General features: G+C 45.0%; 1 protein-coding gene across 30 annotated transcripts in view; it reads left to right on the plus strand.

The window, feature by feature from the left end:
- Positions 1-698: 698 nt before the first annotated feature.
- MAPK8IP3 (mitogen-activated protein kinase 8 interacting protein 3) overlaps positions 699-12,264 on the plus strand; it is a 57,770-nt gene continuing 46,204 nt past the window's right edge. For 13 of the 30 annotated variants that reach the window (XM_088174729.1, XM_014890236.2, XM_088174740.1 and 10 more), the window contains exons 1-4: positions 732-1,137; positions 7,956-8,076; positions 8,821-8,891; positions 9,634-9,725. In XM_088174729.1, the coding sequence (XP_088030855.1) occupies positions 820-1,137; positions 7,956-8,076; positions 8,821-8,891; positions 9,634-9,725 (602 nt within the window). In that variant the 5' untranslated portion in view covers positions 732-819. Of the gene's footprint in view, positions 1,138-7,955; positions 8,077-8,820; positions 8,892-9,633; positions 9,726-11,554; positions 11,579-12,264 lie in introns of all 30 variants that reach the window. The other 17 variants (XM_088174723.1, XM_088174734.1, XM_088174724.1 and 14 more) reach the window with 2 other exon arrangements.

Raw genomic sequence — 12,264 nt, forward strand, 5'->3', positions numbered from 1 at the left:
GCCTCAGTACAGAGAAGAATGATTCCTGCTGTCTTCCTCCAACTCTACAGCCCAAATTCAGCTGAGCCCAGGATGTGGCAGACTGATTTCTGTGACTGCTGGGGGTATAGGTGGCTGCCGAGGGTGTTGGAACTGCTGCCCGTAATTTGGTGTGTGCTGCTGTTGCTTTGGGAAACCTACTGATGAAATTCGGTGGTTGTGCTGGATTTTCTTTTAGAACTTGAGATGGCCAATTTGGCCCTCCGGCTTTCAGTTCATCCCTGACTGGACAGGTCCTTTTCTGCTTTCTCTGTAGTAACTACGGCTGCCTCATCTCGGACGTATAACTCCCGCGGCTGTGATGGGTCTCTAACGTGACTGCCAGAGCCGGTGCGTGTCCGGTTTGCGGCGCACCCCGGGCACGCGCTGGCTGCTGCTCTGTGTCCCTGCGTGTGCCGCCGCAGCGTGGGGCCCGCGCGCGCCCCTCGCGCCTTGCGTGGAGCCCCAGTGCGCGGCGCTTTGTCTGCCGCGAGGCTCGGGACCGGCCGAGGGCGGGCTCGCTCCCGGCGCGGTGCGTTGCGCGGGCGGCCCGCCGTTACCGCTGCCGCTCGCATCTCTAGGGCAAGAAGCGCTGCGGCGCCACGCCTTCGCTCAGCACGAGTAGCCCACGCCCCCGGATCCAGTAGTTCTGGGCGGTGCCGCCTCGCTCCGCCCCGACCGGTGCCCGCGGACCGTGACGCGGCGTGCGAGGCGGGGCGGGGTAGCGCCCGGTGGCGGCGGCGTTAGCGGGGCGCGGAGCGGGGCCGAGCGGATCGGGGCTGAGGACTGTCGGCCGGCAGGATGCTGGAGATCCAGCTGGACGATGGCGGCGTGGGGGGGTACCCGGGAGATGATTACTGCTCGGGGTCGGTGATGTCGGAGAGGGTGTCGGGCCTCGCCAACAGCATCTACCGAGAGTTCGAGCGGCTGATCCACTGCTACGACGAGGAGGTGGTGAAGGAGCTGATGCCGCTGGTGGTGACGGTGCTGGAGAACCTAGACTCGGTGCTCACCGACAACCAGGAGCATGAGGTGGAGCTGGAGCTGCTGCGGGAGGACAACGAGCAGCTGCTCACGCAGTACGAGCGGGAGAAGGCGCTGCGCAAGCAGGCCGAGGAGGTGAGCGCCGCCGCCCCGCGACCATCTTGGCCACGGCCGGGCGGGGGCCCCGATGCAGTGAAGCGGGAGGGCCGAGGGGGTGGCGGGGGCGGCTCAGGGCTGCGGCTGGGCCGCCTCTCCCAGGCCTTCGCTCCGTTGCCCGATCGTCACCACTGGCGGGGCCCTGCTGCCCGCGCCCCAGCGGTGGACCCGGCTCGAGGGGAGGTGGGAGGCGGGGTGGGGTGGAGGGAGCCTCGGGGCAGCGGCCGCCGGTACCTTCTAGAAGCGGAGTGCGGGGGCGGGCTCGGGCCTGGCAAGGCGCATCTCTTTCCGCGGGAGCGCGGGGCTCCCACCCCCGGGACTTCTCCGGCCCGGCTCGGCTCGGCTCGGCTCGGCTCGGCTCGGCTCGGCTCGACTCCGCCGCACCGCGGGGCCGGGGCCAGGGCCACTGCGGCTGAGCTGCCCCGTTACAGCGGGAGGGGAAAAAACCGAACCAAAATAGCTGCAATCCTGTGGAATTCCTGGGGAATTAGGAATTCACTTTGCAATGCCAACAGCATCCGGAGGGGTCGGCATAATTTGTGGTGTAAAAAGTAGCTTTTAAAATTTGTGCAGCCGTCCAGCATTCTCAATGTCAGCTGTAAGCTGTTTCATTGGAGCAAAGAATTGCCTTTAGCGTATAACCTCTTATTTTTGTAACTTATTTTTATCAAAACTGTGCTTCGAGTTTTAATAATATTATTTCCAAGTCAGCACCTGCCGTTTCCTGGAGTGTGGATGCGCTCCCGGGAGAGTCGGGGAAAGGTTGCCCAGCTGGTGAAGTTGTTTGGAAATGGCTCATGAGAAATCCAGCCCCTCTGATGGGGAGAAAGGAGAATCCTAGGGTAACAGGGATCTGGATGTAGACAAGACAGAGGGGAGGTCATCTGCACTCTGTCATCTGGCTGCATCTGCACCTGTCCCTGCTGACATGCAGAGCATCCTTACAGACTTGAAGGCTGGGAGCCGTAGGGGTTGCTGTTCAGCCTCTTGGAATCACAGTCTGTGAGCTAGGATAGAGCTTTGGTGCTGAAAAAAAGTCCATCCTCAGCACATCGTCTCCTTCAAACGTCTTAAAAAGTGGCATTTTTCTATCTTTTAGATTAAGGAAGAGCAGAAGATTTAAGATTCAGTTGCTTACCTAGGAGTCAAGTTCTGGTTTGATATAGGGTAATTAATAAAAAAAGTAGTAATTAATGAAATACTTGTTGAGCTGGAGAATGGTGTAAAGCACATGCAAGATTTTCATAGACATGCTTAATAATCATGTGTGAGAAGCTCGGTAACTCAGTGGGAAGGACACTTGTGGTCCATTATTGATACTGAAAGCAAGAGTCAGTTAAAAGTTTTAGTCCCAAGTTCTAATTATGTATTAATGCACTAATAAATGATCCTAAAATTCTTTTCAATGCTTGTAGGGGTTGATAAATTTTTCTGAGTACATGAAACTTATTTATGTTGTGTAGAGAACAGCATTTTGCAGCTTCTGAGAAATAATTTTTAAAGTACACTATTTATGGGAAAAAGATGATGCTGCACATGGGGGTTGGAACAGTCCAGTTGGAATCATCTTGCATCTTTGGACTGAAGTGGATTTCTGTTCTGAATTTACTAGATACAGGATGTGTTTTCTGGAAACAAATGTACTGATAGCTGTTACATTCCCTGAAAGGAAACTTGAGAACCGTGGCAGAATACCATTTGCCAATGGTATTTTTAAAAAGTGAGATTTGAAAAAGTGCCAGTGATGATGATGAAGATACTCCCTCATCCTTACACAGAGCTCCGTGTGAGTGGGAGAGCTGTCTGCAAGGAGACTTGTTATCAAAAAGGAATAGATAATGTGCTTCTTAGAAGAATAAACGAGCATTCTGCCTCTACAAACCCCCTATTATAAGGTCATACACGGAATACACAGCTGCTGCTTTCCTTGGTATATAACAAAGTGCGTTCTTTATCTGCACCTGTTTACCATGCATTGCTTACTCTGCAGTAAATTACATGTTATGGAGGTGTATGACAAGGAATTCTGCTTTTTTTCTTCTTTTTTTTCCATTGTACACAATGAAAAACCAGAAAACTTTCCTTCTCAGAATGTGCATTGCTGCTCTGAAACAGTGCCATAGTGACTAGGGACTGTCCATCTCACCTCTCCAGCAGCATGTGTTTCCTGGGCTGTGCCTCAAATCTTGGATGGGATCTTCGGTTCTAACTGGGAAGATCCTCCCCTGGAAACAGGATTTGACCTCAGTCTTGATTCCTCTCTGTGTATGAGTGCCAATTACAACAATTAAATTGACACTGAGAGGTTGGAGATGAAAAACAGATCTTTTTTCTTACAATATGCTGTCAAAGAATCCTGAGTTATAGTTACTTTATATTAATTTATTAGATTCAAAGTAACTGGAACCACAGATGAGCATTGTTCTGGCATTAAAATGTGCAGACCCTGGGAATGAGAAACCTCTGAAATCAAGGGCAGCTTCCATAGCAGGCTCAACCTGGTATGCTTCACCACCACCAGATTTTTCTCTTGCCTCTTGGCAGCACTATAGTGAAATAATGCAGTCAACAAATTTGCAGCAGTGTTCACACTTAATAGCTTGGGCACTGGGATTGTGGCACAGTGCTTTATAAAGAGTGTATTGGGTTATTTTAAGATACATTTTAAAAGCCCATGTGGTTATGCTGTTTGGTTGTTTCTTTGGGGTTTTTTGGTCCCCTGCTTGGCTTCAGACTGACAGAGGGCAGAGTTAGATTGGATATTGGGAAGAAATTGTTCCCTGTGAGAGTGGGGAGGCCCTGGCACAGGTTGCCCAGAGAAGCTGTGGCTGCCCATCCCTGGAAGTGTTCAAGGAGAAGTTTGGATGGGGCTTGGAGCAATGTGGTCCAGTGGAAGGTGTCCCTGCCCATGGTAGGGTGTTGGAACAAGATGGTTTTTAAGGTCACTTCCAGCCCAAACCAGTTGTGTGATTCTATGCTCCTGTTAAATGTTTATAATGAAAAAGCAGTATTTGTAGTGTCTGCTTTCAGACATCATTGGAATTGTACTATTTGGAGGCCAGAATTATGGATTTGATTCCTGTGAATATTCCCTGCCCTTAGGAAGTCTTGCTGGTTAGCAAGTGTGAGTTAGCATCCACTAATTAATTTCACTCACTAATTTCATCTCTGGGCATCATACGTCCGAGCATTTAGGGAGGACTGGCTGGACACAGACAGATAAAAACCACAAAAAGTGGGAGAGTAAATCATAAGGATTATTTTTCTGTTTTAACAGGGTTTGATGCTTTTTGTAAGTATTACAGCCATAAAATGTTCTGATGGGAAGGAGACTTACAAGTTAGTGTTCCCTCTACCTGGTTATTTTTAGGAGGTTTAAAGAGTTGAAGTGATATACTGGTTCCTCTTCAAGTTATGGAGAAATTCCCACAGCTTCAACGGGGCCAGGATTGTATAGTCCCTCTGAAAGAAATGGAAAAAAGTGAAATGCCGATGGATAAATATTTGTTTACCAAGTTGCATTTACTCAATAACATGTACTTGCAGTATGACTGCCTCTGGGAGCCTGGTTAATAAAAAAAAGTTTAAAAAACCCCAAAACACTTTATGCAGTTTGTGTTCTCTGTTTCTCCTGCCCTGTTGTGAATTTCCAGCACCATGGAAAGTCAGGGTGTAGTGTAGAGAGCACTGTGTGACTGGGGATTTCCTTTGTGCTGGGGATATACTTGGTAGATTGAGTTTGGGTAGGAGAGATGCTGGAGCCAGTCTGGCTGCTTATCTGGGCCACCTGCAGCCACATGCCTTAGGCCACTTGCCACAACTTTAGGCCTGTGGTCCAGCATTGTGCTGAAATTCTGCTTCTCCTGTCCCTGGAGGCTCTCGTTCAGAAGAGTAATTCATGTGAACATGAAGTGCCTGTTTTCTCCAAAGTTTTGGTGCAGCTTAGTTGTTCTTGTGGGTATGCTCACTTCTCTGAGTAAAGTTAGTCAGTTACTCTGCCGCTTCTAGTGGCTAGTGAGGTGTTTCTCTGGATGCTGTATGGAATGTCTGTTGTGGCTTACTGGGAAAAAATAAATCCTGCCTGGATACCCTCGTGAGAGCTCACTGGTGCCATGAAGGATGAGCAGCAGTGACATCTGGACGTTAGGAACATGTTCCTTAGGCAAAGCCCTTGCTGTCAGAGCTTGTGATGAGCATGGAGAAGCTCAGGTAAAATTAATTCTGATGTCAGAGCAGGTGCAAGGTGCTGGAGAGCCAGGAACTGGGTCAAGCCATTGGGCCCCTGCACACAAATGCCATCATTTGATCTCCTTAGAACCAGGATGGGCCATCCTGCAGTGCTTTTATCCAAAATGCTGTTCTGCCCTACAAACACTTAGGGCAATATTAATTTTTATTATCGTTGTCTCCATGTCTCTTTCTTTTCCAGGTGCTTAATTGATTTCTGGTTTTATGTTTCTTTGATTACTCTTGGGTTGCAAAATAGACAGGTAGTATGAGAAAAAAGACCAAACCATATTTGTAGAAGAGTTAATCTTTCAATCAGTTTCCTTTGAATTAAACCGAAACAGCAGTAGCAAATCTAGGAATCCTATTAAAGGTGACCTATGTTACTGGAATAGAATTGGGCTTGTACCTTCTTTCCCTTTTTAATTTACTGTTGAGAAACCTGTAAATTATTTCCCTAATGTGCATTTTTATTGCTCCTAAATCCCTAATTCCTGCTGGGGGCGGGGAGGTGTGTTACATTTCCTGGGTGGAGAAATGGGAGCAGGAAAGTGGTGAAAGCTGAGCCACTGTGATGTGATGGGGATTTAGCCTGTGGCTGTAATTAAAAGGGTTCATCAATAAAGCTTTAGCACAGAGTGCTTCCAGCAAAATCCTATGAGGAGATGGAGATTATACCAGGAAAAGACTCTTTGTTGGAATAGTTTCCATCAGCCTCCAGATGGAGCAAGTGAAAATGCTGCTTCTCAGTTCTGTTTCTCACTATCAGTGTCTGTTAGGACTTCTTTTCCTTTTTTATTCATTCTGAAAAAGATTTCAAAAATAAATCCACAAATCTACAGAGCATGTTGTTTTATAAAAAGTTCTCAGAATCCATAAAACAGGTTGCTGGGTGAGTGACTAAGGGATATCAATGTTTAATTGACATCTCAGGAAGAAACATACTTAAAAATCTAAACCCTTGAACAATCTTAAAGATAATTAGAAAAAAAGGTAAATGTTTAGTCTCTGAGATGACTTCTTTATGGTGGAAGAAAGGTGTTGGCACTGCTGCCATTTCTAGAAAATTTCATGCAAAACAACCATAAGTGGAAAAACCCCAAAACTCTTATTGCAGTAAATTTGAGTAGGAAGAGGAATAAAAGCCCAGTTAGAGGTTAAAGGCACTGCAGAACACTGAGTACATGGAAGCAAGAAGTGTTTCTTTAAATACAGGTATTTGGGAATGCAAACTGAGTCATTGCTCCCATGCATTTAGTGAGCAGTTTTAAAAGTTTGCAAGAATCATAAATAACGTTTTAGTCACCTGCAGAGAGTATCCGATTTATAATGATGGTTCCAGTATTCTTCCTAATAATTCCAGTAAAAGCAATATGGAATGTACCTCTCGGGGTTTACCCTGAGAGTGCAGCAGTGCAGATTGATTCATGTGCACGATTTAACAAAATAATCTTACTGAGCATTTAAATGTGCTGATTTCCCTGGGAGTCTTTGCCAAAGAAGATTCTTACCAGTGTTTGTCTCTTTTGGAGTAAAACAGAGCTTTTATTTGTTGAATTGAAATTCTCATGCCCCTGAGCAGTGGTGTTTGTGGGAAGAACACTTCCCCCATGCAGAAGGTGGAGGGAGAGGGATTTTTCTTTCCATTATCCGTGCTTTTAGACAGAGGAGGTTTCTCCAGCCAGTGTGCATGTGCTGGTGAATCTTACGGGCCTGGACCTAAGGAGGATTTGACAAAATGGAGAGATGGAGAGAGAAATATGACAGATAGAGAGAGAGAGAGAGGGGCGGGGTCAGGAGCAGAGCCTTGTGAGCTCTTCACAGACTCCTGTCACTTCCTGTGGGCTCCTCTTGGCCCATAAACATTTTTAAGGCTGGATTAAAGCCTGCTTGGCTTAATTTCCTTCTCGCTGTCATCCTCAGCAGCTCCAGATCCAGGGCTGCTCCCAACCCTAGCCGTGCTCATGCAGCTCAGCTGTTGGGTTGGTATTCTAGTCACTGAACTGGTTGGTGCAAATAGTGCTGTACTTCTGGCTTCCTTGGATAGAACTATTCAGGAGTAATGTAACAAGACTTGGATTTTTGGGTTTGTAAGCCATGCCAGGATGTGCACTGCAGCTGGGAAGATAGCTTTGCAGTACTGTGCCCTTGTGAGCTTCGTGGTAATGTTTCTGGCATAGGTATTCTTAAATACATGATTGTGAAAATAAAATTTTCCTTCTGTGACATCAAATTAGCAAGAGTCAAAATTCAGCCTGGCAGAAAGGAGACCAGCATTGCTGAAGAGGATAAAGTTGTACTGGTTTACAGATCTCATGTTGGACCATAGTTTATATATTTATTATTCATTAAAGATGACAGTACGTTTCTAATATAGATTATTCAGTTTGATTAAATACTGTGGTACTACTTACAGTACTTAAAAATTCTTATTTCTGATTTTGTAATTTATATTCCCTCAGTTTATATTCTGTCAAATTTCTGTGAGGAGATGAAGAGTCATGGTAGGGCAAACCCACTTTACATGTAATTGTCGTCTGTGCTTCCTTCTCCACTTCTTCCCTACGCAGAAGTTCATAGAGTTTGAAGATGCACTGGAACAGGAGAAGAAAGAATTACAAATCCAAGTGGAACACCTTGAATTTCAGACTCGACAGCTGGAGCTGAAGACCAAAAACTATGCAGACCAGAGTAAGTAAAGCTGTGCATTTGATACCATTATACACATGCTTTCCACACACATACAGTGCTACTATAAAAATAATCTTCATACTTTTTTTGTTTTAATGTAATTTGTGCAAAGCCCAAAATACCTGGTTGTCCCTTACTTTCATGTAAAATTCTGAGCTTTCCAAAGGGTATGATGTACCCACACTAGTTCAGTAGAGGCTTCATTTCTTCTCTTTTGTGGTCAGTCTTTGCAGATGCAAGATGCAAGATTTGGGCCTTTGGAACCTGATTTCCAGTTGCTCCTTGTTGAATCTTCTGTTCTTATAAAAATCATCACATTAATTAGTTAGTTAGTTACTTAGTTTGTGTATTTGTTTTTACAAATACTTCCTTAATATGTACAGCCATTGAAGTTCTCCTCAGAATTGCTGGTATTTTGCCCAGTACTTCTGCTCCTTTAGTAGACGGAAGAGACAGTCTCAGAGGACAATAAGTTGTTGCCAAACTGAGATGCTTACCGGGCACCAGGCTACTGCTGAAACACTTAGGTGGTTTTATTGCGTTTGTGGTGCAAAACCGCTGGCATTGGGAACATGGAAGTACCATTGAACGAAGTTTGTAACAAAGACCAAATCCCACAATTCTGTTTCTGTTTCTTTTATTCTGTAGATGTAAATTAATTTCTAAAATTAGGTTTTGTTTCTCAAATAGTTTATTTTGAGAGCCAGGTGTGTGTTAGCTGATAGTTGGGATTTCTCTTGGCAGTTTCTCGACTGGAAGAACGTGAATCGGAAATGAAGAAGGAGTATAATGCTCTACATCAGCGTCACACAGAGGTAGGATATCATCTTTCTAAATAAATAAACTCTTTGTCTCTATCCACATGACTATATCATGTCAAAGAATTTGGCTTTACAATCCTAGTCATGGCTAGAACTTCTGAACTTTGGGAACATCAGAAATACCTGACTGGAGGGTGTAAAGAGGATGGATTCAGGCTGTGTTCACTGGTGCCCAGTGGAGACAGCTGGCACAAACTACGACACAGAAGGTTCACTCTGAACAAAGTAGTAAAAACTACTGCGAGGACAATGAGCCCTGGCACAGGTTGTTCAGAGGCGTGTTGGAGTCTCCTTCCTTGGAGATATTCATAAGCCACCTGGACGTGATCTTGTGGCAGCCTGCTCTGTGTGGCCCTCTTTCAGCAGGGGCTGGACTGATGGACCTTAGGACTTTCTTTACAATCTCAGCTGTTCTGTGATGCTGTGCACAGTGCCCTGCTACTGCATCTCCCATTGCCAATGAGCCTCCAGGCTTATGTTGTTTTGGGATATGCTCTTTCAAGGCTCTTTGGTTATGAGATTCAACTGAAGTGATTTCTGACACTATTTGCTGACAAATTTTCTATCAGATTAGACCATTCACTTACATCATCAGCTTAGAAGGCAACAGTAAAGACAAGGAAGTGTGCAAAAAAACCCAGGGAATTGGAAATGGATGCCATAGAAAGTTAAACAAAACCAGAAAATGAGCATTTCCTTCTCATCTGTTTGCCTCATGGATTTTTCTCTCTCACAGATGATCCAGACCTATGTGGAACACATTGAGCGATCTAAGATGCAGCAAGTTGGTGGAAATAACCAAACTGAGGGCAGTGTACCTGGGAGAAGGTAGGGCCACGACCTCTCCATGTAACACGTGTCACCTGGGAACTTACACACTGAGTGTGTGTGTTTGAGAGAGAAAACAGAGCAGGACCTTTCCCTGGGGACACAGATTGTAGCTGAAGCTCTCTTTTAATGGGTTCTGGGTGAGTTGTGGATACTTGTTGGTGAGGAGCTTTGTGTGTTGTTTTACAAAGGTGAGGCTTTATCATGCTGCTATTGATGGGGCCGCTGGAAAACACGTTTATATTCTTAGGTAGTATGTAAGAGTTTATCTGAAGAATGGGTGAAGGTGTCAAATAAAGTCTTTGTGTTCGTATGTGTCTTTGTATGTGAAATAGGCAGCAAAACCATAGCAATTAAATGAATTAACCATTACAGGATTTTTTCCTGTAATGTTGTTCCTGTTGTTGAACCTGTTGTTCTTTCAGAGGAAGCTGTCAGTCACCAAAAATCCTACTGATGTCCAAGAAATGGATATTCCTCCCTTCCTGCAGTGTTTGGATTCTGACTAGAGATAGAATTTCTGACTAGAAATTGTCTAAAATATAGGAATCAATTGAGAAAAACAGACAAAAAAAAAGCTAGATGTCAGCTTTCCTAGGCAGAAGAGACAGGCATGAGGGATGTAGAAAGCTTGAGAGGACATGGTGTAAAAATAGACAGTAGTTCGTAGGTGCTCATCTGTTCATAAAATCTTCCTTACCAAATTATTTTTCTTCCTTCTCTTCTATCCCTCACAGTCTGGAAGTAGAGAGTGAGCTCCCAGAAAATGATCTGATCTTAGTGTTAGAGATGGAATAGGATATGTGTATTAGGCTTGTTTCTCTCCCAACTTACACTTCTGGAAGTAGGAATATATCTGTAGAAGTGCTTACACAGTAAAATCTTAAAGTACCATAGGCAAAAACAAACTTAGGGCATCTCTCGTAAAGGGTGAGTTCTGTGTGCACCTGCCAACTTTGAGTCATAGAATCATAATGTCCTGAGTTGAAAGGGAGCCACAAGGATCATCGAAGTATACCTCGTGAATTGGACTACATAGTAGAAATGGTTTTTAGTTTCTTCCTTTCTTAAAAGCTTAAAAGCTTTTCCTTCCCTGACTCTCAAATAAGCTGATATTAATTATGGCTTTATGTTAACATTCCAAGAAAGAGCTGCCCAGTGAAAAGTGTTGCTGGATATATCTACAAAACTGCCAGTCTTAGTGGTGAAGGGCAAAATTTTAATCAAGAATTACCTTTTCATGTCAGAGAAGTTAGTCTTTTACCCTTTTAAGTGTGGCATATTCTTCCTTGGGGAGAAACACTGTATGTCTTTGAAAAGCCCATGATGTGACTGTGATCCAAGTCTGTAGGAGCTACCAGTAGGAAATGGGAGTTTTTTCTGAATTTCCAGCTTTGCACTGTTTGTGTGTGTGTGTGTAGCTCTCTGTTCGTTGTGCTTGTGCACAAGCACCTAGAACAGGTGTACTTTGATGTCATTGCACAGCTGGAGAGAGGAGCACCAGTGTTTGTGGATCTTAGTGCACTGGGTGCGGGGACAGGCATAATTTCTCATGACCTGTGAAACAAATTTGGGTGCATTTATTTAAAATAAATGAGATTAGGGAGAAGTTTGTGCCACAACTTTTGTGGGGGTGGTGTGTATCAATGGCCTTCCAAGAGATATAATGAGTTTGTACTCACTTCCACATGGCGTGGGTTGCAGTGCATGTGTACCTTGTGTCTGTGGTAGGTTGCATGTTTGCATGACATTTGCTCTCTAATGGTTGTTCTTTTTGTCTCGCTTTTTGTGGGATTGCTGCTGTTTGGCTGTTATGTTTGTCACTGCAGTCATCGCCAGTCCTGGAGGAAAAGGTAAATCCTATTGCTGCATCTTAACTTCGTTAATCCAAGTGTTTCAGGTTGCAACAGTGTGATGCTGGGAATGTGTTGTACTCTCATAGTTCTCTCTGTGTCTACTGGCACCTGTGCTGGATTTGCTGGTTGAGGGGTGCAGAGGGAGCCATGAAGCTGGGATAACACAGCAGGGAGAAGCTTGTGCATGCAAATGCATAAGACACACAAGTTTGGATCAGATGTCTGGGATGGGATGTTTACACTTCACATCCCCTAATATTTTAAAAAGTCATAGAATCATAGAATATCCTGAGTTGGAAGGAGTCCATAAAGATTATCAAATCCAACTCCTGTCCCTGCCCAGACATCCGAACAATCCTATCCTGTGCCTGAGAGTGTTGTCCAAACACTCCTGGAGCTCTGGCAACCTAGGGGCTGTGACCATTGTCTGGGGAGCCTGTTTAGTGCCCAGCACCCTCTGGGGAAAGAATCCTTTTCTGAAATCCAGCCTAAAACTCGCCTGACACAGCTTGATGCAATTCCATCAGGTTCCAAGAAATTTCTTCTCTCTTATTTTACTCTAGAGAACAAGCCATGCCTGATTTCTGAGTGGAGCAGAACAAATATCAATGTCAGTAGGTTTCCAGAGGCACTTTTGGTTGATGGTTGGGCAGGAGTGCTGTGCCCAGACCCTTCAAAGAGAC

The sequence above is a fragment of the Sturnus vulgaris genome, chromosome 16 (genome assembly GCF_052056855.1).
Source record: "Sturnus vulgaris isolate bStuVul1 chromosome 16, bStuVul1.hap1, whole genome shotgun sequence".
NCBI lineage: Eukaryota > Metazoa > Chordata > Aves > Passeriformes > Sturnidae > Sturnus > Sturnus vulgaris.